This window comes from Pteropus vampyrus, unplaced genomic scaffold (assembly GCF_000151845.1).
Source record: "Pteropus vampyrus isolate Shadow unplaced genomic scaffold, Pvam_2.0 Scaffold461, whole genome shotgun sequence".
Taxonomy (NCBI): domain Eukaryota; kingdom Metazoa; phylum Chordata; class Mammalia; order Chiroptera; family Pteropodidae; genus Pteropus; species Pteropus vampyrus.
The window spans coordinates 1,932,228-1,960,090 of NW_011889242.1; the positions used below are offsets into that span (position 1 = coordinate 1,932,228).

The 27,863-nt window shown below is 49.3% G+C and overlaps 1 protein-coding gene across 4 annotated transcripts; it reads left to right on the forward strand.

The window, feature by feature from the left end:
- Positions 1-19,325: 19,325 nt before the first annotated feature.
- ACTR1B (ARP1 actin related protein 1 homolog B) lies at positions 19,326-27,824 on the forward strand. 4 transcript variants are annotated; one of them, XM_011381979.2, is made up of 11 exons: positions 19,326-19,583; positions 21,446-21,510; positions 22,654-22,729; positions 23,742-23,867; positions 24,194-24,318; positions 24,558-24,774; positions 24,908-25,000; positions 25,091-25,265; positions 26,254-26,315; positions 26,550-26,590; positions 26,769-27,824. In XM_011381979.2, exons 1-11 carry the CDS (start codon positions 19,536-19,538, stop codon positions 26,869-26,871), a joined length of 1,131 nt encoding a protein of 376 aa, XP_011380281.1. In that variant the 5' UTR covers positions 19,326-19,535; the 3' UTR covers positions 26,872-27,824. The 4 variants fall into 4 exon arrangements, with proteins under 4 accessions (XP_011380281.1, XP_023380069.1, XP_023380071.1 ...); XM_023524301.1 differs by having other exon boundaries at positions 19,403-19,583; positions 24,938-25,000; XM_023524303.1 differs by lacking the exon at positions 23,742-23,867 and having other exon boundaries at positions 19,403-19,583.
- The last annotated feature ends 39 nt before the right edge of the window (positions 27,825-27,863 follow it).

Genomic DNA, 27,863 nt, shown 5'->3' on the forward strand with positions numbered 1-27,863 from the left:
AGGGGAAGGCTCCCCTCGGCCCCCCACATTAGCCCAATCCCCAGCCAGTTCTTCCTCACCCCTGCCTTCCTTATCTCTCATTGGTCCCACTCCTCCTCATTCAAATCTTCCCCTCCACTCCATTCCCCCTCTTGCTCCATTTTCTTCCCACCCCATTGCCCTGCTCTCTGGTACCTGCACCAGTTCTTCCTTCCTCCTGCCCACTTCTCTCCCACCCTCCCACTCTGTTCTGCTCCAGCCTGCTCCTCCTCAGAACCATTACCCACCCCCCTTCCTCTCCAACCCTCACTTTTCACCTTCCTCAACCCATTCCCCCCAACTGAATCCCAGGCCTCTCACAAGTGTCTTGGGCCAGTTCTCCCATCCCTTGATTGGGACCCTGTGCTTAGGCCACACCCCTTCCTTGCTCTCAGCCTCCCTCCTCTCATCTATGACCTCCCCTGTCCCTGCATATCCCATCTGGTGTTCCAGGACCCTGCGTCTCCCCCTCTGGACTCAGCCGCCTCCAGGGTTCCCGGGGCAAGTGCTACTTGAGCAATGTTGGCGGTCCTGGCTCCTGCAACGCCCAGCTCCGAATAGAGGGCCCAACCTTGGACCACAGGCCTAACAGAGCACCCGAGAGCCTCAGCCAGCCCATTGCATCTTCAAAGCCCACCAGGGCTGTGTCTGACTCCCACACTTTTGGTTGCCAAGTATACTGATATTGTCTACTTGTTTGGTGTTCAGTTAATGTCTGTTCGAGCAATGGCTAAATCAATGAATCAACATTTTAATAAAGAAATCCCATTTGTCAGATTTGTCTTCGGGTAAATGCGCCAAGTTCCCTGCGCTGGTCACAGTGCCATACCACTTTCAGCATCCTGCAGTGGAGCACTATCCCTTGGTCCCCCAGGCTGAGAAGGGAAGCGTTCGCCAGGTGCCTCCTGGGTGTGGAGACTGGCTGCCGCAGCTCCCTGTCACTGGGGCCGGCGCCTGCTTAGACACAGGAATCACAGTTCAGCTGCTTCTGCTTTTCTGTGAAAGTTTTGGAGTTCTTTTCTTGAGACTTTTGCCACCAACTCTTTCCGTTCATAATAAAAACATTGTAGGTCATGTTTGCTGGAGGGTATCTGAAAGAAACCCAGCAAAATCGCACTGTACCAGTGCACGACAGGGATTCCCGCTGCGCAGCCGCCCAGGGAGAAACCCACTCTGTCTCCAGGCAGCTCCGTCCCTCACGTTCTCCCAGCTCAGGCCCCCACAGCTCTGGTGGGTCTCTGTGGACGTGGCCAGTCTTGGCTCCTTCTGATAGCGCCAAGAACAAGGAGGAAAATGGCGAAGATGACGGAGAAGCCCCTCAGAACTGTGACATGGCTCAGGCTCGTTTCCATGGGCTCTTTCCATCTCCCAGCTCTAACTCCTGCCCCAGTCAGGGCTGCCCTTTGTGTCAGGGGACCCATTCCTATCTCAGAGGTGGTCACTGGCTATGAGGTGGTAGTAGCTGGCCTGTGTGTGTTACCAGGCCCAGGAGCCCTGGCATTTTAATAGACACCTTTAGGGAAAGCAGTGCCATGCTGGTGGGGAGTTACATGCAGCAGCCTCTGAGCCAGAAAGGGGCAGGGTGGGGACAGACACCTCACTCCTCACCCAGCCCCATTTCTCTGTGCATGGCTGAGCACCCAGCACAGTATCCAACAGGCCCTGACGGGCCTGCAGAGACCTGCTCTTCTCACAAAGGGTGCAGAACAAGAGACATAATTTCAAGGTACAATTATCACATATACATAACCGTGTAAACAACTTGCTTTCTGGTGCCTGCTCGTGGTCAGAGCCCCTGTGCCTGAGCCTTCTCGTCCCGGGGGACAATCGAAATACTGACAGGCATTGACCAGCCAGAATGGCCACGCTGGGCCAGATGTTAACCCTCCATGCACAGGGAAGATGGGAGATCTGTGGGAGGTTCTGGGGAGGGGTGTTTACCAACCAGTAGTGTCTTTCAATATCCTAACCAGCTGTACCGATGGGGATGAGCCCCGCTGTCACCTCTCTGGCCCCATCTTCCCATCCTCTTGCTGTACTTCCCCTTTCTTTGCTACATCCACATTCCTATTTTCTGGCCTCCCAGCCAGAGGCCACACCACCCCCTTTCAGGAGCCCTCAGTGGGAACAGGGGCGGCCCAATCTGCGTGGCTTATAGAGCCCAGCCCTGCCCAGGCAGAGACTCCGAAAACAGGCTGTGCACCAGAAACTCCAAGGCAGTGCCTGAACACTGACAGCCAGCGAGCTGTGCTTTCACGAGGCTGACAGGTGATGCACGTGCACCCCAGGCTCAGGGTCCCTGCCCTCCTTACTCCAGGATCAACAGGGAGATCTGGGCCACACTGGGACAAACATTGAGCTCTGGGAAGGACCGTGGGAGTTAAGAGCCACTCACAATGGCTGTTTCTTCCTGGTCAACACGAGCAGCAACAACCCTGTGGCCACCAGGATTCCCGCCACTGAGATGGCAGCGATGACAATGTTCCTCTGGAGGAAGAGCAGAAGCTGCGAGCAGGGCATCGTCTTGTTCCGGGGTTCTAAATGAGAGGACAGGGGGCAGAGAGGCTGATATATAGGGAGGGGGCAAGAGAACACTTTAAATGTTACATCGACTACACTCAGAGACTGCAACAGTCCTGGACAGCCCTGTAGCCTCCTTAAGAACACCTGGAGAACAAAGGAAGATTCCTGCTGGGATTGCTAACATGCCACTCCCACACCCTGAAGCGAATGCAGGAAAATAAAGCCTTTAAGTCACACCTTACACAAAATAAACACAATCGTTCATTGCTACATAAAACCCTGGGGAACCTATGGACCAAAGGCTGGAGACTGCCTGCAGCCCTTCCATGCCACAGAGTCTACCTTTCACACTGTAGGCCCACACCATCAAGGAAGTAAATGAGCAAAGTCTTTAAAGTGTAATTCACTGGAACTGAGAATGATATATAAACTGAATTCTCTGAATTCAGTCCCTCTCAGTGTTTTTCTCTGTCCCTGTCTCTGTCTCTCTGTCTCTGAGTCTCTCTCAGGCCCTCTCACTCTCTGCCTCTGAGAGGAGATCACGCTCTGTCTGTGGAGTGTCACCCCTTCTCTAATAAACCCTCCTTTTGACTCTGCCTCTGGAGTGAGCTGAACCCTCTCCTGTGCTCAGCCTAGGGATTCTCTCTGTGCAGAGCTTGAACTCCCCGCTTACCCAACTCTCCCCACCACCTTGTGGGAACTTGCCTGTCCTACATCAATGCAACCTCATCCTGGTCTACAGGGAACACCTGTTAGTTCTGCCTGTAGCAGAAATGGAAACCTTAGCCTCTGAGCTGCTGGCTCCAGCAAACCTCTCAGGAAGGAACTGGCCTCGTTTAAGAAACACATTCGTACGCAGTTTGGTGATGAAAGTGAGCTGCTTAGGGTATGAGCTGGGAAGCAGCAAAGCAGTCAGAAAGGAGGTTCCACAAACCACAATTTGTAGGAAGTGAGGAGACAAGAGAGCTCAGATGGAGGGCAGAGGCAGCAGCACTAGAGGAGGTGACAAAGTCCTACTGCAATGGCTTTTAAGTAAGCCATTGGAGTCAGATATGGAGTCAGATATTTGGTTTGAAGCTTTTCCCAGGGTAGCCATACAACCTCTCTGCTGCTCCCACCCCGAGTTCCCCAGTTTCAGGAAAGTCTACCATATACAGAGCCTGCCTCGTATATGTAGGTTTGGGGAATTTTGTGACATAAGGCATTTAATCCTAAGATGCTCCCAAGTCCTAATGGCCCTCTGGTGACTTGCAGAAACCTTAAGGGTGGCACGTGTGGCTTTGGAGTATAAGGCAGTCTTAGCGAAATCTCAGAGGAAGGAAACTGGAGACTCCTTGAGCTTTTGTCATCCCCTTTGTAGTACGACCAAAAGGGAAATGGGGTAGAGAAAGATACAATGACAGGAATCAGACGGTTTGGTGCTGAAGGGAGCCTAGGATGAAGGCAGGAGGTGCTGGCTTATTCAACTTCCTGACTGTACCTCTGCTGTGTCAGGAGGCAGCAGCATCAGGTAACTATGAGGGCTCTGTTGGAATAATTCAGTATTTAATCTCTCGGAGTTAGGAAGTAACACAGGTATAATTTTGACAGCAGGTGGCTATATGGAAGGAGTGACCTGGTTTGGGTACCAGCACATTGCCATGATGGGCAGGTTCCCCACCCATGCTGAATGGGCCCAGGCTCAGAAAGTCCAAGGCTGATGATCAGGGACTAAGTTCACGGTCGGCATGTAACCCTTCCTGTTGTTAGAAAGCCTCAGCACCCAGTCCTGCCAAGGGCTCACAAGATGATGCCCAAGTTATGAATGACTCTGGCTGAGAAGAAGCAACATGAAAGCAGTATCTTTTTGAAAAAATGGTCAAACTCCTGGATTTGGTTTAATTCATAATTTTAACTGCAGATCTATGCTTTTGCAGAATATGCTGACAACTACTCTGTTAGAAAAAAACCATGAAAGGCGAACAAACAAGTTCTGACTCACCTGTGTTTAAGTTTCTCCTTTCTTTCACATTGTGTAGATTATTACCTGGCTTAGCTGTCTCTTGAAGTATTTCTTTTTTTACAGTAGTGTACTGCTCACTTACAGCCCTGTTGAATAGAAAGGGTTCTTTATTCCTCTCCTCCTCTGACACGTGACCTACAACAGATAAAAGGCAAAATGGGTTCCACTAAAAACCATTGGCAAGTGATTAGTTCTGTTTTTAGGGTAAAAGTAACTTCCTCTCTGAGTCAAAGTGAGGAATTAGGGAGAATTTTGAAGCGTACAAGTGTACATCAAAGTTCTGTTTTTATTTTTTAGTCAAATTCCTGGGTGACCCGTGTATAGACTGAGGTCCGGTGAAGAGGGTCCTTACCAAATATTTTAGCCAAGCCTTCCTCCAGATTTGCTGAACTTGGTGAAGAGTCGGCCTTGGAACCTGTGGGGAAAATAATCCTTAGCTGTGAGTCATTCTTTCACTGGCTCCACACAGAACCTTTTCAAGGCCATGGTCTCTCTTGCGTGGTGTTCTGAGAGCAGCATCGCACAGGGGGCCTGCTGGAGGGAGACAGAGCAGGACACAGTTCCAGTCCCCCTCTCTGAGTGCCTCAGGAGCTTGGGCAGTGAAGTTCTGTGGGTTTACTTTCCTCCTCTGAGACCCGTGGGCAAGGCACCAACCACGGGAGGCCCACGAGGAGGGGAGAGAAAACGTGCTGCTGTGACTTGGAGACTGAGAAGTGCTTAAGGTAGGGACAACAAAGGAAGACAGAGACGCTCCTCAGGTTTTTGAGAACTTTCCCCTGTCTAGGGAATGACACCAATAGGGGGAACCCTGACCATTTTGAAAATGTGGCACTTTCTTGTTTTGGAGGCAAGGGAGCAATACTACCTGGCTCTCCCCTATCTGCACTGTGGGTCTCTGTTTGTGGGGCGCTCAGAGGGCCTGAGGATTCCCCGCTTGACCTGCTTGATGAGCGCGGGAACCCCTGATGTTGTCATTGGGTCCTTGAATGAAAAAATGAAGGTGAATGAAATGGACTGGTGCACAATGGCCCCTAGGATGTCACGGACTGAATTCAAGACTTCTACTCAGAGTCATGGGGCTCCATCAAGGATATGAATCAATTTTGCTAAAACAGTGTAGTGACCTGTACAGATTTTGAGCTATATGTTCAGACTGTTTTTATGGAGGTTGTGATGTCTCAGTGTCCAGACACATTTTCTTGATTCAAGGTCAAGGGCAGCCCTTTCCTCTGGCCCCAGGAAAGTAGGTGAACCACCGAAGAGGAAAACCTGTCCCCTAAGGAAGGGGTCACCAGAGCCACAGCACCCACCTATTCTGAATGTCTGTGGAATCCGAACTTTAATTTAAAACCAGTGACGATGCTGTCACTTGCTTTCCTGGCATTCATTCTGTATAGCCACTGAGTAATTTATAGGCATGGCAGCTTTCAACTCTATAAGCAAATTAGCAGGACAGTCTGCATGGTGTTTGCCAAAGGATTTTGAGTTTGACTAGTCTGATCCAATAAATTACACACAGACAGTTCTCTGTTCTGAGACATTGCTGAATCAGTAGGAATACACTGACATACACTAAATCATGTAAGCGCTTGGCTAAAAGTGTGTTGTTCATACAGTGTCAGCCAAGGTGCATGATAAAACCGTGTGCAGGACACCATCCCGATTACAGTATGTTCCCTGTTTTAATCTTGTGGTTCATGAAATGAACCGTGCACTGGCATGGGCGTTAGTCATAAAATTGGTTTGCTAATGGTTTTATAATTTCTACAGGACATGTATGCCTGTGTATCCTGATAATTACTCAATTTAAATTTTTTCCTAATGCACATAGTGTCTACCTTAAAGGGTTTCTCTGTCACTTGTGTGATTTAGGCTAATGTGCACGTTTTTTGCGTATGTGACCCACTGGTTCCCCTCAGCTTTGGCATTTGAGCATTTCGCAAAGAGAGAAATTGGCTCTGCTCCTCAGTGCAAGTATTTTCCAGATGCTAGATGGAGGGAGGTGATGGGAAGGGAAGTGGGAAGGCTTCACTCTCAAAGCCAATGACCTGGGCACTTATGCGCATTGAACCACAAGGCTCTGTTGAACAGAAAGGTACTAAACTACTCATGGTCAGTGCTACCAGCAACAGTGAATGCCACCTGGAAATTAGTTCCTGTCCCTTGAACAGCCCACAGAGTGAGAGAGACTTCTTGACATGTGAACTTCAGAGATCACCCCAAAACTCAGGGGTATTCACACTGGAGACAATAGACTCCCATAGTTGCTAGGTTATAGAAGGTGTTTCACACAATTTTCCTTCCACATCTCAATTTTTGTTTGCCCCACACATCTGGTTTCAAGGATGCTAAAATGGTAGGGTAGAACAAATAAGACATACACAGGCCTGCAGAAATGTGTGTGCTTGCAGGTTTAAAGACATATACTTACTTTCTTTCATGGCTCTCTTTGTAATTGATTTGCCTGCTGTTCTTCTTGTCTCATCCAAGGCAGCACTGGAAAACACTTGCAGGAAAATTTCATCTCAAGGGAAGCAAAGAAAGGCAGGTTAATACTAGCAGTGCAGGATTGACATGTCCTTCTCTGTAAGTACCTAATGCATTCTAGAAATACAGTAAATCAGTGACACATATCATTTATTAGACATATAATGCCACACTCTAAAATGCCTGGTCTTGGGAAGGAGAACTTGGGTCTATCAAAATCATTTCTGAAAAATTGTGATTTCACTAGATATCCCAGACAGGAAACATTGTAGACACACTATAGAAATTTTTCCCCAAATCTCATGATATTAATGTTATAATTTTTCTTCTTGCACCTGTGCTCATTCTCTCCACCTCTGGGACTGTCCCCAATCTATCCCTCTGTATGAACAAACCTCTACCCTGTTTCCATAAGAAGTACATCACTTTCTCCCCCGGAGACGTGCTGCCTCTCCTATGAAGCTGCTCGCAGGGAGAGTCCTGCTCTTGTGGCAAACAGACTTCATTAGGACTTTGCCATTTACCAAAACGTGATCTTTGGCTAATAACTCTAACCCCTTTGAACTTTGGATTACTCACTGGTAGGATGGTAACACAATTATTTAACTCGAAGAACTTCTGGGAAAAATTGTCTAAAACAATGTATACAAAAGCACTTAACACAGGACCAGCGTGAGGATCACGATAAAGGCTATTTAGAAAGTGCTGCTCACCATCTTATTGATAACAATAACGCCCAGATCAGTTGGTCATATTGCTTGTTTTCTACTCATTGGAACTTTGCACAGGTGAAACGTAGGCAAGGAAGAAAAAAAAGACATAAAGTACAAATGAAACAAAGATCTAATTAACATACGTGCCAGCACCAAGCTGATCAAGAAAGGAAGGTTTCAGTGGTGAGACGCCCATTTGGAAGAATACACAAGAGGCCAACATGAGGATGAAATGGCAGACACCAACTTTATTGTGGGGAGCGTGTTTCTATTGCAGGGAGTGCAGTTCTATTGCAGGGAGCACTCTTCTGCTCTTCTTCTGCTCCCCTTCTGCACCCCAAGGGACTGCATGGCTCCACATATATCAGAGTACAATAGTGGCATTCAGCCACACGTGCGTGATACAATAAGCTGAATTATGTTTACATATTTTAGGAGCAGGCACCCTACTACACTAATGTACCATTCTAAATCTGGGGTCCTATTCCTAGCTGCGAGCCTGGATCACAGCCAGACCTGGGACCAGCCAGGCCTGGGACCCACAATATGACCAGAAAAACAAACAAACAAACAAACAAACAAACAAACAAAAAACCTGGCATAGATTCTGCGGTATACCATTACCAGCCATGTTTATCTCCTTCCTTGCCTGTTTTTGATTGGAGCCTCAGGGACTATCCCTGCAAAGCTCCCCTGAAAACTCCTGTGACCCTAGAGGAGCCTTGCCTCTCAGATGAGAGAGAAAGCAGTGCTGGGGCTGTAGTTCCCCCAACCCCCACCTCCTGCCTTGAAAGTGGAAGTGATGTCTGTAGCTGCAGAAGCTGTCTTATGACCAAGAGACAGGAGGACCAGGGAAGGCCCTGATGATCTCAAACGGGCTCCAACCTGAGGTCACCGAGCACTGCACCAAAGCCAAGGTTGCCTCCCTCAGACTGTGTGACAGAAGTAAAATGAACTATTCTCTGTTTAAGCCACTAAACTCAGGTGTTCTGGTAACTGCAGCCAAGTGCATTCTTAACTGGCACAGCGACTATGATAACATCTGGACGTCCTTCACTGAGATGATCCTGGCCACTCAGTTCTGATGAGTCATTATTGTACAGAGGACCCAAGTGTAAGTTCCTGAAAATCATAAAGCCCATGCAGATTGGGATAGAATAGAACAAGGGGCCCCGACCCTTGGAACACAGGCCAGTATTAGTCTGTAGCCTGTTAGGAACTGGGCCACACAGCAAGAGGTGAGTGGTGGGTGAGCAAGTGAAGCTTCATCTGTATTTGCAGCCGCTCCCTAGCACCAGCATCACCACTTCAGCTTCACCTCAGATCATCAAGCGTTAGATTCTCATAGGAGGACAGGTCTCTTGTGCCGAAAAGGTTGGGGACGGCTGGAATAGAAGACTGTGGATCATTCATACACAGAGCTTTTGCCTAGCTCTACACAAAACTGTAAGAGGAACTGGAGGTCCAAAGGGGATGGAGACCTGCTGCCTGGCCTGCATCCTTGAGCCATCCAGACATGTGGGAGAGGTAGATATACATAAACATGACCAGGCACACCGACACAGCCATGCAGAGCAATGAGGCAAAGGCCAGAGCAGAGAGGAGAGGAAAACCAGCTCAGCCCCAGGCAGCCAGGAGATAGGCACTGGACCGAGCAGACTTCAGGAGGAGGTGATGGGCCCTGCCAGGAGGGGCTGAGTCTGGGTTGAGTGAAAATAGTTCCTGAGACCCCCAAGTTCACTCCTGTCTATGAATGTTGGGTGCCAGTCAATTCTCTTCAACACTCTGGTGTTCATAGTGGTCATAGCAGCTCTGGTGGGTCAGTATGTGAATGCAAGAAACCTAGGAGAAGCAATCTGGGGACACTAACCCGATGAGCTACAGGACCATGAGAAGTCCTTGAAGCAGTCATTAAACAGCTGCTACAGACCAATGACAGCCCCACCAAGATCCCACAGGACATTCCCTGTGCCTCAGAGAAGAATCTGGAGTTGGGGGTCATGACCCAGACAATTTCATGTCACAACAGGACTGCCAAGGACACAAAAAATCCAAAGGGTAAGACTTTCCTCAGAGGTTTCAAATTCATTTACAGATATTGTATATAAAAATTATACCCACAAAAATTGGTGAGAGGCTGGGAGGAGGGGGGAAGAAGAATAATAGATTCTATAAACAGAAAATTCTCCATTTATAAACCTGTTACTAATGTCTCATAGTTACATTTTTTTTTTTGAAACATACTAATTTCTCCTTCACTTTTAACGCCTTTTGGTTTCTGCCCGTCTCTGAAAACTGCCATTTCATTTTCCCCTTCCAAGTTTACTTTGCTAAGCCACATTGATGATATTTATTCTGAGTCCTTTTTCAGGGGCTATTGGTACATTTTTGGGTGGTCTACTCGCCTGGTGAATAGATAGGTGATTATTATAAGGACACAATAATTAACCATCACATTCACTCATTCCAAACAATGAGTTCTCATCACCAGCCCCTTCCTTGGTGAATGGGGTGAACTACAAGTTCCTGAACTGCTGCTCAGACAGAACCAGGCAAGCTGATCGGTGGCCTACCAATGTCAAGGCCCATACTGGCAGAGCACTGGAGCTCAGTAGGCCCTCAGGGCTGATGAGAGCCTCCTAAACCCTGACCCAGACACCCATCTTCAGATGCACGACCCTTTTCCTCACATGTGGATTCAGAGACATGGGGCACCTTTAGGAAAGAAGTCTTCTCGTTCCCAGGCGGGAACTCCCAAGAGCAGGGACAGTGGGGCTGCAAGAGTTGACTGCACTCATTCCTTCATTCACTCATGGGTGCCCGTCCATTAATTAGCAGATAATTACGCAAATTTACTGAAGCCTCTTTAACAGCACATGGGAGAAGGGCAAACCACAATTCCTGACATGGGACAGCACGCGGTGCAAAGGGCCACATCCCACATTCAGGGATGTCCTCTCCCCAGAAGACTGGCAGGCACCGCCCTGAGGTCGGAACACCCAGCAGCTCCTAAACCAGAAAGAAGCACTCGTGCTCCCACCCCCAGCCCCCATAGCCCCTATTCAGACCAAACAACTCTCGGGGCCCAATCCTGACCCCACACAGCACCAAAAAGGTTGCTCTGGAATCTGGACGGTGGCCTTCAGCAGACGGCTGTGGCTTCACACCCTTCGCCTCCATGTCCACTACTGAGGCCTCCCTAGGCCAGTTACTCTCAAGCAGTAAATGGGAGGTTTGGGGTAGATCGAAGAGCCCCAGCTGAGACCTACCTGGCCGGCTTTAAAAACAACTCTCGCCAAGGTTTCACCCCGCACCAAGGAACCTGATGGCCCGGGTGGGTCTGGATTTTCTACTACATCTCCCAGGCAATCCTCACACTCCAGAAGGCTGAGGACCTGGGCAGAATGTCTCTTTCAGTCTCTGGGCCTCACCTCCTCGACCACAGGCAGCTGCATCTCCTGGTACTGTCCAGGCAGATGCAATGCACCTGCCCTTAGGGAGAGCTGACGCTGCACTTCCAATATCTTCCAGAGGGTGGCCCTGCTGCTGCCACCAGGAAGCCTCCCTGAGGGACAGAATCCTTCCCAGGTGTCGATCAGCTACGCTTTTGATGATTTCTCGGGACTCCAGCCACTCAGAGAACTGCTTCCAGCACCCATACAAAGCACCTTCGTCCCCATCAGGGCAGCAGGAACTGGTTATCTGGGGGCCAACTGGGGACAAGCATGTGATGCTCAAACACGGCCCTGTGGTTCCCATGAGGAGAATCCTTACCAAATATTTTAGCCAAGCCTTCCTCCAGATTTGCTGAACTTGGTGAAGAGTCGGCCTTGGAACCTGTGGGGAAAATAACCCTTAGCTGTGAGTCATTCTTTCACTGGCTCCACACAGAACCTTTTCAAGGCCATGGTCTCTCTTGCGTGGTGTTCTGAGAGCAGCATCGCACAGGGGGCCTGCTGGAGGGAGACAGAGCAGGACACAGTTCCAGTCCCCCTCTCTGAGTGCCTCAGGAGCTTGGGCAGTGAAGTTCTGTGGGTTTATTTCCCTCCTCTAAGACCTGTGGGCAAGGCATCAACCATGGGAGGCTCATGAGAAGGGGCAAGAAAACATGCTTCTGTGACCTGGAGACCGAGAAGCGCCCTCCCCTTCCCATGTCTGGGTATCAAGACCTATTGTGAACTCATGGCTGTGCTCAGGGATCACAGTAGGGACAACAAAAGCAGACAGACACGCACCTCAGGTTTTTGAGAACTCCCCCCTCTTCCCCATCCAAGGAATGACACCAATAGGGAGAACCCTGACCATTTTGGAAATATGGCACTTTCTTATTCTGGAGGCTAGGTAGCAATACTACCTGGCTCTCCCCTATCTGCACTGTGGGTCTCTGTTTGTGGGGCGCTCAGAGGGCCTGAGGCTTCCTCACTTGACCTGCTTGATGAGCAAAGGGAACTCCTGATGTTGTCATTGGCGAATGAAAAAATGAAGGTGAATGAAATGGACTGGTGCACAATGGCCCCTAGGACATCACAGACTGAGTTCAAGACTTCTGCTCACACTCACAGGGCTCCATCAAGGATATGAATCAATTGTGCTAAAACAGTGTAACGTTCACATGGATGTGAAGTACAGCATAGAGAATATAGTCAATAATATCATAATAACTATGTATAGTACCAAGTGGGTAGTAAACTAATCGGGCGCATCACTTCATAAATTATGTAAATGTCTAACCACTCTGCCGTACATCCGATACTATTATAAAATAATATTGAATGTCAACTCTAATTTAAAAATTAAATTAAAATTAAAAAGAGTGAAACGATTAAAAAATCAATGTAGTGATCTGTGTAGATTTTGAGCTATATGTTGAGCCTCTAATGGAAGTTGTGAGGTCTCCGTGTTCAGACACATTTTCTTGGTTCTAAGGGCAGCCCTTTCCTCTGGCCCCAGGAAAGTAAGTGACCCACCAAGGAGGAAAAACCTGTCCCCTAATGAAGAGGTTGGCAGAACCATAGCACCCACCTACTCTGAGTGCCACAGAGCAGGCCTAAGTGTTTGTGGAATCTGAACTTTAATTCAAAACCATTGACAACATTGATTGTCACCTGGTTTCCTGGCATTCGCTCTGCATAGCCATTGAGTAATTTGTGTACATGGCAGCTTTCAACTCTACAGGAAAATTAGTAATCGAGTCATTCCCAGTGCCTGGACATTGCTTCCAGGTACAATGCCTTTTTGGTAAATGAACGAAACAAAAAGTTCTCTTTTGTTGAGATATTAGTAAATCATTAAGGATCAATACAATAGAAGTGTAAGCAAACTAATGCAGTAAAATATATCTTCAAAAAAACCCTTTGGATTTTAAAGTGCCCTAACAGAAGTAGTTCCTGTAGTCTTCCCTTTTCCTGCTGTCACCCCTAACTGACAGTTTGCATAATGTACCTACTCACTGTCCTTTAAGACAATTGACACTGTTTTTGTGATCTTGGTCTATATAATTTTTGCAGAACAATACTGTTCTTTCGCCATCCCAAGGACTGTGTCTACTGTTTCTGCTTTTATCCCTAGACCTGATATATCTTACATTGAAAGAATTTCCAAGAATTACTAATTAGTTTAGTAAAAAGCAAAACAACAGGGAAATCTAATGTTTACTTGGAAAAAGCTATGAAGTATGTTCATAACAGCGTGATTCAGATAGTCAAAAGGTGGGAACAACCCAAACGCCTGTCAAATAAATGATAAAGGAATTAACAAAATGGGGCATATCTATACAATGGAATATTATTCAGTCATAAAAAAGGAATGAAGTACTGATGCATGCTACAATGTGGGTGAACGATAAAAATATATTAAATGAAAGAAGCCAGTCACAAAAGACCACATCATTCCATACATGAAATATTCAGAATAGAGAAAACTATAGAGCAGACAGTAGATTAGTGGTAGTCAAGGGCCGTGAGAAAGGGGAAATGAGAAGTGACAGGTAGTGAGTGTGACATTACTTTCTGAGATGATGAAAATGTTCTAAAATTAGACAATGGTGATTCACAACTCTCTGGATATACTAAAAATCACCACTTTAAGAGGGTGAATTTTACATTACGTAAAAATAATACCTCAAGCTATTATTTAAAATATAGTATGTATCTATGAGGGGACAGATATAACAAGACTATCTTGGCTAGCACATGGAGGGTTCACTCTACTAGTCTACTTTTGTGTATGTTTGGAAATTTTTATAAAGAAAAGTTAAAATATGTATGTATGATAAACCCCTGTGGAACTCTGGATTTTGAGAAAGCTTCGAAGTTAGGAAAAATGGTAAAGTTACTCCCTTCTCCTGAGCAAGAATTTCATATGGCAGATTCAGGTACAGGAAGACGGTAGAGATGGGGTGAGGCCCGTGTCACCACTGCAGAGCCGACAGGAGGAGACCGTCTCTCCACAGATTTAGGCTCACAGTGTGTCTCCCACTTTATCTACAACAATATACTGGTGACAGTACCTTTGACCTGGAGGAACAGGTGGTGGCGCTCCACACCCTGCCAACAGTCCAGGAGGAGGACAAAGAGGAGGGTCTCTGCTCCTCTCATCTTCGCCATGCTCTGTGCACCATTAGAGAGAAGTAAACCTTCTGAAATCCTCAGATGATAGAACAGCCTTGACCTGCAGGATACAGTGGAACCCACCAGTCTGTGAAGTCACAGCCGAATGAGGTGGCAGCAGTTCTACAGTAGGAAAAGGGGAGGGCCCAGTGTCTGTGGACAGGGACTGGAGGGGGACACCGGCAGCCCTGCAGTGCCTTCCTTCGTCCCACACGCACTGTAGCCAGGAGGCGATGGGATGTTAACCGGAATCTTAAGTTGCAGGTGACAAAAACTCTCTAAATCAGCTTAAGTGAATTGGAAGTGGCTAGAGTAGCTAAAAAAATCTTAGGATAAATCAAGATGTCACATTAAGTGTTGTTATTTATTGTATTACATAAAATTATAACAAAAATATTATAAACAAAAGTATAAGCCAATAATTGTGTATCACTATTTCTCCTATTGTGTTTTATAAGTATTAAACTACTTTCGAAGAAAAAATCTTTGTATTTTAGCACCTTTAACTGCACTTTTTTCCCTGTATTTTCATTCTGCATTGGGTCCCACAAATTATGTTGCCAGCCCTGCCCTTTAGCCCCCATGTGCACACACTATACACAGTGACAGGTAGAAGAGATCTTTGAGGGGCAAAAAGTTGCACAAAAGTTATAAAGTAGAATTCTGAGTGGCTCAGGCTGATATAACAAAGTACCACAAAATGGGGAGCTGAAACAATAGAATTCTATTGTCTTACAGTTCTGGAGGCTAGAAGTCCGAGATCAAGGTGTCAACAGGGTTAGTGTTTTCTAAGGTCTCTCTCCTTGGCTCGTAGGTGGCCATCTTCTCCCTGTGCCTTCACATCATCTTCCCTCCCCACACATCTGTGTCCAAAGTTCCCCTTCATACAAGGATACCAGTCATATTGGATTACAGCCCACCTTAACGACCTTATTTAACCTTAGGCACCTCTGTAAAGACACGCCAAATAAATCCATATTCTGAGGTTCTGGATGTTAGGACATCAACATATAAATTTATTGCAGTGGGGGACAAAATTTAACCCATAACATTTATTGCGGTGGGGGACAAAATTTAACCCATAACCCAACACAAAACTCTCACCCTAAGCATAGCCAGGAGGAGATGGCATCAGGCACAGCATTCCATCATCTCTTTTTTTTTTGGGGGGGGGGGTGTCTGTCCCTAGGGGGAATTCCCCAAAGACCTCACCTTATGAGCTCCTCTATATGTGCTAAAAACTTACAGGATTGGTACATCTTGTCTTGTCAACAAAAGGTTACTGCCCTTAATCCAATACCAATAGGAATCCCCAATCTGGGGTGCAGTAAAAGGAGAGACTTTATTCAGGGAAACGCAGCCACCAGTGGAAACAAAAAGTGCACTCCCCCAAGACAAAGTGGAGGTCTACTTATACAGAGAAAGCTCCTGCCCTGGTCCCTGATTGGTCCACATTTATGCAAATGAAGGATCCAAATTTGCAGTTTGATTGGTCCAAATTGCAATGTCTTGATTGATTGGAACCACTTGTTCTGATTGGTCAGTATGGAGCTGTTCTGATTGGTCAGTATGGAGCTGTTCTGATTGGTCAGTAAATATGCAAATGAGAATATAGCTGTATAGCTCTGATTGGACAGGGGTGGTCTCAGCCCATTGGTCAAAATACCATTCCAGGAAGTCCTTTATAAGTGCTGGCTTAACCAGCAGGAACACAGTGCAGCAGGCTTGGCAGCCCAGTCTGTGGCTTTTCCCTGAAATATAACATGAGCGAGAGGTGCCCTGTAAACAATAACTGCTAGACTCTGATTATGAATTTGAGCCCAGTTAACCATGAGTCTTTTTTGACAGGTATAATCTTTCTTGGATCAACAGAGATTATCAGTAAAGTGAGTGTAAGTGACAGTTACTGAGATTGAGAAGATCAAAGGAATCTAAGTGCTAGGGTGAAATTCCGGCAAGAAACGGAGGTGCTGTCTGGGAGATGCTGAGAGGATGGCCAGAAGGAGCATGAGAGAGTGGCTGGCTCTGTAGGTTTGAGGGATACTCTTCATACTATCATGCTCTTACCCACCTCCCTCTCTTCCTCTCTTTCTTTTTTTCTCCCTCCAAAGTAATGTTTCTGAGCTTTTCCTCTTCCTAGTTATCTCAGAGGATAATTGATGAGCCTGCCTTCCTGCTTCTGTAGCCAAGTTTGCTCTATAGTCTTCAACAACATGAACTTTTAGGGCCCTTTTCAGCCGCTCCTCCCTCCAGCACTTTTGTCCCTTTGTCCATTATTCATGGAGTTTTTTTCACAAACAAGACCCTGGCCTTCTTTTATAAAGGCTCAGGTATTTATTAGTTATGCAGACACCTTTTCACTTCGGTTTTTAAATTTTATTTAAAAAGTAAGATATCATAAAGACAGACATATAGACCGAGGGAATAGAATAGAGAGCCCAGAAATAAGACCTCACATATATGTTCAAATGACTTTTGACAGAGGTGCCAAAACCATTCAGTGGGGAAAGGACAGTCTTTTCAACAAATGGTGCTGGGGAAACTGGATATCCACATGCAAAGGAATGAAGTTGGACTTTTATCTAACAGCATACATAAAATTAAAGAACTAAATAGAAGAGCTAAAACTATAAAATTCATATCTTAGAAGATATAGGGCAAAAGCTTCAGAACATTGGATTTGGCAATGATACAACACAAAGTCACAGGCAGCAAAATAAAAAATAGACAAATTAGACCATGAAAACTTAAAAATTTTGTGTATCAAAAGACACTATGAACAGAGTAAAATTTCAACCCACAGAATGGGAGAAAATATTTGCAAGTCATATATCTAATAAGAGATTAATACCCAAAATATATAGAGAACTTCCAAAACTCAACAACAAAAAAGCAAACAAACCAATTCAAAAGTGGGCAAAGGACTTGAATAGACATTTCTCCAAAGATGTACAAATGGCCCATAAGCATATGAAAAGATGCTAAACACTACAACTCATTAAAGATATGCAAATCAAAACTAGGATGAGATACCAGACACCACCTCATATCCATTCGGATAGCTACTATCAAAACAAAAAATAAGCATTGAAGAGGATGTGGAGAAACCGGAACCTTGTGCACTGTTGGTGGGAATGTAAAATGGTGCAGCCACTATGTAAAACAGTACGGAGGTTCTTCAATTAAAAATAGCAGTACCATATGATCCAGAAATCCAATACCTAGTTATACATCCCAAAGAATTGAAAGCAGGACCTCGAAGAGGTCTTTGTATACCGTGTTCATAGCAGCATTATTCACAATAGCTAAAATGTAGAAACAAACCAAAGGTTTATTAACGGATGAATGGATAAGCAAAATGTGGTATATATGTATAATGGGATATAATTCAGCCTTTAAAAAGAAGGAAATCCTGTCACATAGATAAACCTTGAGGACATTATGCTAAGTGAAATAAGCCAGACGCACGCGCGCGCGCGCACACACACACACACACACACACACACACACACACACACTGTATGATCCCATTTACATGAAGTAGAGTAGTCAAATTCATAAAAACAGAAAATAGAACGGCTGGGGGAGAAGGGAATAGGGAGTAAGTGTTTAATGAGTACAGAGTTCCAGTTTACAAACTGAAGAGTTCTAGAGATGGACGGTGGTGACGATGATGCACAACTTTATGAATGATTTTAATACCGCTAAGTTAACTGTACATTTAAAAATGGTTAATAGTAAATTGTATATTATGTGTTTACCACAATGAAAATGAGAAAAAGGTATTATATACATGAGCAAGTTAAAAACAATTCAGTACAAAAGTTTATATTGTAAAAAGACTTCTCCTCTTGTTCACCCACATCCAGCAATGGTTCTTTTCCATATTAAAGGGTCTTAAGATGCCTCATATAATCTTCAGAGCCTTTCGCACCTAACATTCTGGACACTGCATCTGCTCTTCTTTCCTCTGATTTAGCCATATATACTGATGTTTCACATTAGATTATATAGAACTGCCTTATCATTTTAAATAGTTGGACATGGACCATTTTATGAATGCACAGACACCAGATACAAATGAATACATACCTATGATTCCATTTGCATTAAGTTCTGTAATAGGCAAAACTAACCTGTAGTGTTAAAATTCGGGAGAGTGGTCACCTCTGAGGAGGAACAGGGCAGTTCCTCTGACAGGGGTGGAGGGCTTCTGGGGTGCTTGTCATGCTGTTTCTTAAACTCAGTTATAAGTACATGAGTGTGTCTACATTAAAATAATCCATTGAATGTAAACCTATGATTTCTGCACTTTTCTGTATGATGTTCTTCGATTTTACCAAATTCAATCTCACAATCTAATGGGAAAGGTATATATAGAAGCAAACCATTATGGCTCAGTTAGAAAATGAATTTAAGACTGTTGCAGCCTTGACCCCAGCGCAGCTAGAGGCTGCCCGCACGCTAATCCCAGCTGCTGCTCGCTCCATAACCTGGGAGACGTTATGTAAGTGAGGGTCCTCAGTGCCCACGGTCTGCAAAATGGGAATAATCATACAACTACCTCGTAGAGTTATTGGCTCAATTTAATATAATTCATGTAAAGTGGGTAGAAGTGCTCCGCATAGTAGGTGCTGGATAAACGCCAGCTACCGTTACCACGAAATTGTAATTATTACAGGGAAGGATCCTCCTCAGTGCTCACTAAAGAATTGCTTTAGGTGAAATACCCAACGCCGGCCTCCTCGGGGACTGCGCGCCCACGAAGGAGTGTTGTCGGAGGTGCTGGAGATTCGGAAGACACCCTTCTGGATAAGTGACCTCGCGCCTGCCTGACTCTTCCCACGTCCCTTTTAAAACCGGGGCCATGACGTCATCCTCACCCTGCGCAGCCTAACTTAGAAGCTCCCCAACAGTTCTTCCGGGCGGCCACAATTGGCTCCGCCCCCTTGCCCTCAGCTGCCCGGGGGAGCGTGCTGTCAATCCGCCCAGGTAGGAGCGATGATTGGCCACAGGGCGCGCTCTCCAGAGAGCCCGGGCACGCGTAGGCTGCGAGCTCCGGGTGGGAGGGGCACGGCCCCGCGTTTGGAGCCGCCGCGGTCCAGTCCTTCTGCCTGCCCGTCTGTTCGCTAGTCCCTCCTGCCGCCCGCCTGCTGGGCAGGGCCGGCCCGGCCCGGCCCGGCCATGGAGTCCTACGATATCATCGCCAACCAGCCCGTGGTCATCGACAACGTGAGGCCCGGCAGCCGGGGGGAGGGCGGGCGCCCTGCCTCCGGGTCGCACGCGGCGGCGCCGGGAGGGACATCGTCCCGCTGGGCTAGTCCTCTGCGCGCTGCCTGCCCGCTCTCTGCTTGGGAGCCCGCGCACCCATCAGGGCCGCGGAGCCCCTACCTGAGCCATGCCCCAGCCCGCCCATGAGGAGCATCTCGGGAGAGCAGAAGTGACAGCGGGCGGCCCTGACCTGTTGAGAGTATGGTCACTTAGCAGGTTTCGACCCCAGCCTATTTACCCGCCTTTCTGGCTGTGACTCTGGCAGCCCTCCTTGGTGGAGGAGGAATGACATTTGCCCTTTTGCACACTGCTGGCCTCATCTTTTGGACAGGGTTGGCCTGGTGACTTCTACAACAGCACTTCCGAAGGGGCCGCACCATCCAACCATCCCCCCCGCCCCAGCAGAACCTCCAGAGTGGACAGGCCCTACTGGGCTCTTTTCCTGGGACCTGGGGGAAAATGCACGTTCAGCTCTGCCAGCCACAAATCCAGTATCATCTGGATGGCCACTTGGCTACTTTGACCCTCTTCTGAGGTGCCCCCCTGTGTGGGGCAGAAATGCCACAGCAGGCAGGGCATGGAGAGAGTCAGGACCTATAAGCAGTTGGGTATAATTGTTTGGAAGTCTCAGAGGAAAGATGCCTGACTTCCTTGTGTCCTTGTCCTTCACCACTGGGGCTCAGCATGCTGACAGCTGCCTTCTCAGGATTTCTGGCTTTAGAAATTTCTGGTCCTTGGGAAGAAAATGAAAGGCGGGAGTCTATGGCTCTGCCCTAGCTGGATATCTTCCTCTGGTGTGTGAGCCTTGGAGTTTTTGATAATGATTCCCTTCTCTTTCTGGGATCTGTCTCCCACATGACCCCCAAGTCATTCCTGAATGGCTATGTTTTTTTGGAGTACCTATGTGGGCTCCCAGAGTCACATCAGGGGATGTTTAATAAGAAGACGAGAACTAGGCTTGGGGATGCTCTCTAGCAGGTTGCAGAAAGGACCAGGTCCCTCCCTTCTGGTGGGCAAATAGTTACTTAGACTAATTAACAAGTTCCGAGGGCCACCTGCATGGTCCCTCTGGACTTTCAGCTGCTCTGTAACTTTGGCATATCTGTTCCTGCACTGCAGACCCATGTTGTGATGCAAATCTGTAGGAAAAGGGGTTCAGACTGATTCCTTCCTTGGATGGGAGGGTTCTAGAAAGAGATCCTGAGTCCAGCTTCCAGGCTGGAGCAGCGACAGGACAAGCTCTCCTTTGCCTGCAGTCTTTGGAGAAACCACTGGAGACGTGCCAGTGTCCCGAGGCACCCAACGGTCTTTCCAGTGGGCCCTGTATGTGGTCCAGTCTACAGGGGGCAGGGGGCCAGGGGCTTTTTGAGAAAAACAATGGTTAGGGGTTGCTTTTAGCTGGTTTCAGGGAAAGCTTTGCCATGGCTCTCTCCTGCCTGACCCTGGACTGTGCAGAGGACACTGTGCTTCGTGGTCTCCTCACTCCTGGCATTCTAGGCTGGATAATTCTCGATTGCGAGTGGCCGGCCCATGCATGGCAGGATGTTTATCAGCCTCCCTGGCCTCTACCCAGTGGATGCCAGTAGCACCTTCCCCGCCGACCCCAGTCTTCAGACATTGTCAGATTTGGGCAAAGGGGTATAGAATCACTCCCACACACACAGTGTTAAGCCCCTGGTGAACTTGTAAACAATCTTGCCTTCTTGGCAGAAGCTTGGCTTCTTCCCCAGCTGCCACAGCCGGGCAGCCCGCATGCTCCAACACAGAATATTGCCTTCATCAGGAGGTGAAGGCCTGCAGCTAAACATTTTTTTATCTTGCAGGGTTCGGGAGTGATCAAGGCTGGTTTTGCAGGAGACCAGATTCCCAAATACTGTTTCCCAAACTAGTAAGTGTTGCTCAAACTGCAGCCCTAACCCTTTTGTTTGCTTCCTGGGAGAATAGTGGTCCTGTGTCACAGCTGTCTTTCAGGCCAACCTTGCCCCCACCTGAAGGGAAGATAGCAGATGTGTAAAGCTGACACTGTTGAGGGCTCTGGAAGGAGCAGACAGGAGTCTGCTTTTGGTCTGTCCTCTAAGCTAGGGAGGCTTCCGCTGCCTTTTTGGAGTCTGATTTTGGTCTGTCCTCTAAGCTAGGGAGGAAAAGCCACCAGCATTCTCCCTGGGGACAGGGTGTGGTAGCAGCAGCAAGAATAAAAGGAAGACATTTCAGGGAGAAAGAACTGAACTCAGAGAGGGAAGAGTGGGGACTTAGTGCACTGAGAACCCTTCTTCCAAGAAGAGGTTTTCTTTGGGGCTTATTTATCTTCGGACTCTGGAAATTATTTTATTTCAGTCAGGAAGGTCTTTTCCCTGAATGGTGCCAGTGATGGCAGAGGTCAGAGGAGGTCAAGCCTAGAGGAGGCCTGGGGTGCATCTTCGGCCATTCCAGCCCTCTGGGAAGTTTTCTCTCTGAAGCATCACCTCATAAATCCTGGAGGCTTTAGAGTGGTTGGCCTAAGGTGGGAGGAGGTCCTGAGGCCCCTGAAGTGGCCAGCTATGCCAAGACCCAGGCCTGGTGTGGGGATGAGCCATCATGAAGCCCCCATAAGGCTCCAGCTCTCCTTTCTGAACCCCACTTGGGCGTGGTTATGGTCTCGTTGCTGTGCAGGGGACTTGGGTGGAATTTCAGAATCTGTCCTGGAAGCCCTGACAGTGGGAAGGGGCAGGATGGCTCAGTGAGAGAAGGATGCACAGGGGCTACTACTCGGCTTCCTAGGCTGTCCTCAGTCTGCAGCCACAGCCACAGCCCCGCCCTCCTGAAAGCAGAGTGTGGGCTGAGTCACTGACTGCCAAAGCTGACCCCTGCCAGGGCTCTCAGCCTTGATTTTTCTATCTTACCAAGTTCTGCCCTGTAGCCCCATGTGCCATGGCCTGGGCTCTGATCTTTACCCATGGCCACATCTGAGGCTTTGGAGGACAGCACTCTCGGCCCCTGGAGCTGGGCTCTGCTGCAGCCCCACCCACCCCACTGACTTGACCTGTCTTCACAGTGTCGGGCGCCCTAAGCACATGCGGGTGATGGCTGGAGCCTTGGAGGGGGACCTCTTCATGGGACCAAAAGCAGAGGTAACACCTGTGGAGTCTGCCTCGACCTGAGTGTGGGGTCCTCATAGTCCTAGGAGCATTGGTGGGGAGCAGAGCTTGCTATGGAGGCCTTCAGGGCTCTGTTCTCTGGGCCGTGTGCACAGTGCTCTCCTGGGCTCTCTGGGCTCCACCTGGGAGGAACTCTGCCCTGTGATATGGTGGTGGTTGGAGGTGGGGGGGCCACAGTTAGACCACTTCATACCCTTGGAAGCTGCAGAAGAAAGAGCTGATTACAAAGTGACTTGAGAGCCTGAATCACCTGGACTTTATAACCTATGCAAACGAGAGCCATAGGGCCACCTCTCGTGCCCAGCTACGGTGACCTGCCAGAGCCACCCGGCTAGAGGAGGCCCTCAGGAGGAGTGAATATGAGGTGGGGGAATAGCAGCAAGTGCAGTTTAGACACCTAGGGAGCATAGCATGGGGAGCCAGGATCTGTGGAGCTGAGCTGGGGGTGCAGCTAGGACCAAGAGATGGGTCATAGCCACAGCTGTGAGAGAGAGAGGCCAAGTGGTGCTTGGCAAGTAGGAGCATGCTGTGGGGGGACGTCGAAGGACAGGTCCATGAGCACTGGCTGGGGAGCTGGGAAGAGTTGGTGACAGGTGACCACAGGAGGGAATAGTACAGGGTCACCCACGAGGAGGCTCCTGGCTCTGATGAGCAGTAACTGTGAGTGGCAAATTGTGACCTGGGCCACGTGTGGGGAGAGAAGGGGAGAACATGCTGACAGTGAATGTAGAGAAGCATGGCTAGGGGAGGGAGGGAGTATGTTGCCACCCTTCCTGGTCCCTGGCCAGTTGAGGCTGGCTGGCCTCTGAGAGCCTGAGACATTGCCGGACAGTTGAGCCTGTGCTGAATTTGGGACCCACCACAGGGCGTTGGGGACACGCAGTGAGCAGCAGTGGTCCTGCTAGGGGCAGGTGAAGGGCAGATTCCATGGGGGCTGAAGCAGAGCAGGAGAGGAACTCAGAGCTGTGCTGGCCTTCCCCCATAGGAGCACCGGGGGCTTCTGGCCCTGCGCCACCCCATGGAGCATGGCGTTGTGCGGGACTGGAATGACATGGAGCGCATCTGGCAGTATGTCTACTCCAAGGACCAGCTGCAGACCTTCTCCGAGGAGGTGTGGTGGCCAGACGCTCCCCAGGGCTCCGAACCCCCTCGCTGTGCCCCCTCCCTGCAGCTCCCCTCCGGGTTGGCCTCCCACATCACCTGCATTTTGACAGGGCCTGCTCCCTCTTAACTGTGTGTGGATCTGGGGACAGTCAGGGCCGACCAAGCAAAACCTTCCAGAAAGAGCTGGCTATTTGCAGGACTAAATGCCGGCAGATGACAGGACAGTGCCCTCAGAAAGGACAGTGGCTGCAACCATGGTGCTCACAGTAGGGTAGCTCCTTGGAGAGATCCATTTAGGGCCTCGCATGCCCACAACTCTGCCATCTCTTGCAGCATCCTGTCCTTCTAACGGAAGCCCCACTCAACCCAAGTAAGAACCGGGAGAAGGCGGCAGAGGTGTTTTTTGAGACCTTCAACGTGCCAGCCCTGTTTATCTCCATGCAGGCCGTGCTCAGCCTGTAAGTGGTCCCCAGAGTCTCTGTCCTCCCCAGGGCCATCCTCCTCAAGATAATCAGGTGTCTGACTACTCTGTAGAAAAAGCCCCCCCCCACACACACACACACTTAACTGTTTCTTTAGGGAGTTCTACATGTCCTTTTTTCAGACCAGATCCTGTAGTTGTCCCAGGGTCCCTTCCAGGGGTGGGAAGTCCCCATGCCTTACTGGCTGAGGTGAAGGGATGCTGACCTGCTGACAGGTACGCAACAGGACGCACAACAGGAGTGGTCTTAGATTCAGGGGACGGGGTCACCCATGCTGTTCCCATCTACGAGGGCTTTGCCATGCCGCATTCCATCATGCGGGTGGACATTGCCGGCCGCGACGTCTCCCGCTATCTCCGGCTGCTGCTGCGCAAGGAAGGCGTTGACTTTCACACCTCAGCTGAGTTTGAGGTTGTCCGAACCATCAAAGAGGTGACAAGGGCTGAAGGGCCCGGACATGACCTGGAGAGGGAGTGGAGGGTGGCAGGACCAAGGTGTGATTTCAAGCCCTGGGGGTGGGTGTCCAGGTCATGGCCTTCTGAGGGTGTGTCCCTGCCCCCCACAGCGGGCCTGCTACCTGTCCATCAACCCACAGAAGGATGAGGCTCTGGAGACAGAGAAGGTGCAGTATACTTTGCCGGATGGCAGCATACTCGACGTAAGTCACAGGCCTGGCCCTGGGTGGCAGTGGTGCCACCGGGACCTAGAGGAAGAGGAGGCCCATCTACCTCAATCCTGTGTTCCAAAGGTGGGGCCAGCACGATTCCGGGCCCCTGAGCTGCTGTTCCAGCCGGACCTGGTGGGGGACGAGAGTGAGGGGCTCCACGAGGTGCTGGCCTTTGCCATCCACAAGTCTGACCTGGACCTCCGCCGGACGCTGTTCGCCAACATTGTGCTTTCAGGCGGCTCCACGCTGTTCAAAGGTACCCTGGTTTAGAGGTGGTGGTGGGACTCTGGAGGCCAAGGGTAACTGGACCCTCACCTGCATCCTGCCACCCACAGCCTGGGACATGGCCTGATTCCTATTGGCTTTCTGGTGTTGAGTGAGCACTTTTTTAAATTAAATTTTATTTTATTTACTTTGTAAATAGGCGATAAGTTTACATGAGATCTGAAATGAAGTCTCCCTCCCAGTTGTCCTGGTCACCCTTTCCCTCCACACAGGAGTTGTTGGTTTTTCAGGCAGCTGTCAACCACCCCCTGCATGTAGATGCAAGTGTGCACCCCCACATGAACTGTAGCTTACTCCAGGTCCTGACCACATATGGCGCCATGTCTGAAAGGTCTTTCTCTACCTGTGTAAGTTCTTTTATATGGCTGTGTGATGTTTCACCGAACAGATGTGCCATTTAGCCATTGTCCTGATGGCCTTTGAAAGAGCTGCAGCCATTTCTAATCACAAAAACGCTCAGTGGGCACCATCCTGCTCTGTCACTTCACATTGTGAGAATACACTTCAAGGGTAGAGCAGCCAACTTGGGGCGCATGTGCCTTTGTTACTTGGTGCATCGTGCCAGAGCTTCCTTCCTGAGAGCCTATACCCCACCAGTTATGACATGAGTCCCCACACACCCACCTAATGCTGTGTGGCCTTGGCCCATCTGAAGGGCAAGGTGGTAGATGTTTTCCCCTGATTTGTCATTTGCCTTTGACTTTGCTTCTGGTGGTTTTTGGCTGCTAGAGCGGGCCAGCAGAGCCATGTGAGTTAGGGTTCCATCTCATGTCATCTCTCTTTGGAAGCTAGACCCCGCTGCGGGTACAGTGCTGGGTCTTTCCGCCCTTGGGGTGGCTTGCCCCTACCCTTAATCCTGGCAAGAACCACTGAGAGGAGGGAGGCAGGTTAGGTACAGGGAAGCTAATGCTCAGGGGGCTAGATGTGGACCCCAGTTTCAGCCAGCCTTGTGTTCACAGGCTTTGGGGACCGATTACTAAGTGAAGTGAAGAAGCTTGCACCAAAGGATGTCAAAATCAAGGTGAGGTTGTGGGGAGTGCTGTGGGATGCGGGAGCTGGGCAGCTATGACCCTGGGCAGTGGTGGGGGGAGGGGCTTCTCACACCCTGCCCGGCCTGGCCTCTCCTCTCCGCCACGTGCTCCCACTGTGCCAGCAGGTGCTCTTGCTGTGTGGCCTCAGGCCTGCGGGACTCACCCCAGGGCTGGGAAGGGGGTGTCGTGGAGATAGACAGTGATATTGCTGCCTGTGCCCCCAGATCTCAGCCCCCCAGGAACGGCTGTACTCCACATGGATCGGGTAAGGTGGGGCCCACGGTTTGGGGGATGTCTTGCCCTAGAGGCTTTTCCCAGGGCTAGCCCATTCCAGGGGAGGTGGGTGGGCTTCCCACCAGATGATGGGAGCAGAGCTCTGAGTGCCTAGGGAGGCGGCTGGCTTGGTCCTCGGGTCCACAGGAGTGCCACCCCTCCATCCTCAGTGGCTCCATCCTGGCCTCACTGGACACTTTCAAGAAGATGTGGGTCTCCAAGAAGGAGTACGAGGAGGATGGCGCCCGTGCTATTCATCGTAAAACCTTCTAGCGCCCAAGGAGAAAGGCAGTGTGCTGGGCGAGTGAGAAGAAAGGGGCCAGAGCCCCAACCCTGTCTGGTCTGGGCCCACATACACCAGGCCCAGGGTTCCCTGTGTGCCCTGAACCCCGGGAAGGCGGTACAGCATCTTCCCTGCAGCCCTCCCCTTTGCACACACACGCACACACAGTAACGTTTAGCTGCATGGGTGGGGGTCTTGAGCTGGAACATAGAAATTGATGTGCCCAGCCATAGGTGGTTCTGGGTGTCCCTTTGGCAGGGCCAGTTAGGGCTACGGTTCCTGGCTCTGATCCTTGGGGCTGCTTCTTCCCCAGGCTCCAAGGCTTGACTCCTGAATGCCCCCGTTTCCTCTGACAGGGTCCCTCCCAGGACGAGGGCACCCGGGTGCCTGTGTAATTAGCCTTGGGGAGTGGGATAGAGGAGAAGGTGTCCAGCAGCTCCCCACTGGTGCATCCTTGCTTCTCATGCCATCTCATCTTCCTGACCCAACAGAGTAGCACAGAGGGCCAGCCACTCCTGGCATAACTGGCCTCCCACACTGTCCCCCTCATCTTCCTGAGTGGATGTCTTTGTGTAGGCTGAGTACTGAGCAGTCTGCTGTCCCCAGTGAGGGGGTCTGGCATAGGGTTGCACCCCCTGGAGCCAGGGCAGCAGATGCTTGGGGTTTGGACAGCCAGTCTGTTGCGCTGTCCCTTTCACAGTGCTTCACTGCCTTGCTTCTCCCCTGTCCTTTACCCTGGGCAAGCATTAGTGGTCTTCCCTTGTTGAGAGTCAGACCCAGAGGGGTGAGGAGAAAGATCTCCTGTCCCACCTCACCCACTGGGAGGGTCATTACCCTGGGCCAGGGCCCCTCCCCGTCCCAGGTATGTACAATAATTTAACACAGTTGCCTGAAGAAAACTTTTTTGTAAATCATTATAGTAATAATTATCGACAAGGTCCTGTGTGTGGCTCTGCTTTCTTGTGGTTCTTGTGCTGTTGTT

What these genes read in the sequence shown, in the direction of transcription:
- ACTR1B (XM_011381979.2), top strand. Translation starts at nt 19,536, where the DNA reads ATGGAGTCCTACGATATCATCGCCAACCAGCCCGTGGTCATCGACAAC. An exon ending in TTGTCCGAACCATCAAAGAG is followed by an intron (nt 24,775 to 24,907) that starts GTGACAAGGGCT and finishes TGCCCCCCACAG; the next exon opens with CGGGCCTGCTACCTGTCCAT. An exon ending in CGGCTCCACGCTGTTCAAAG is followed by an intron (nt 25,266 to 26,253) that starts GTACCCTGGTTT and finishes TTGTGTTCACAG; the next exon opens with GCTTTGGGGACCGATTACTA.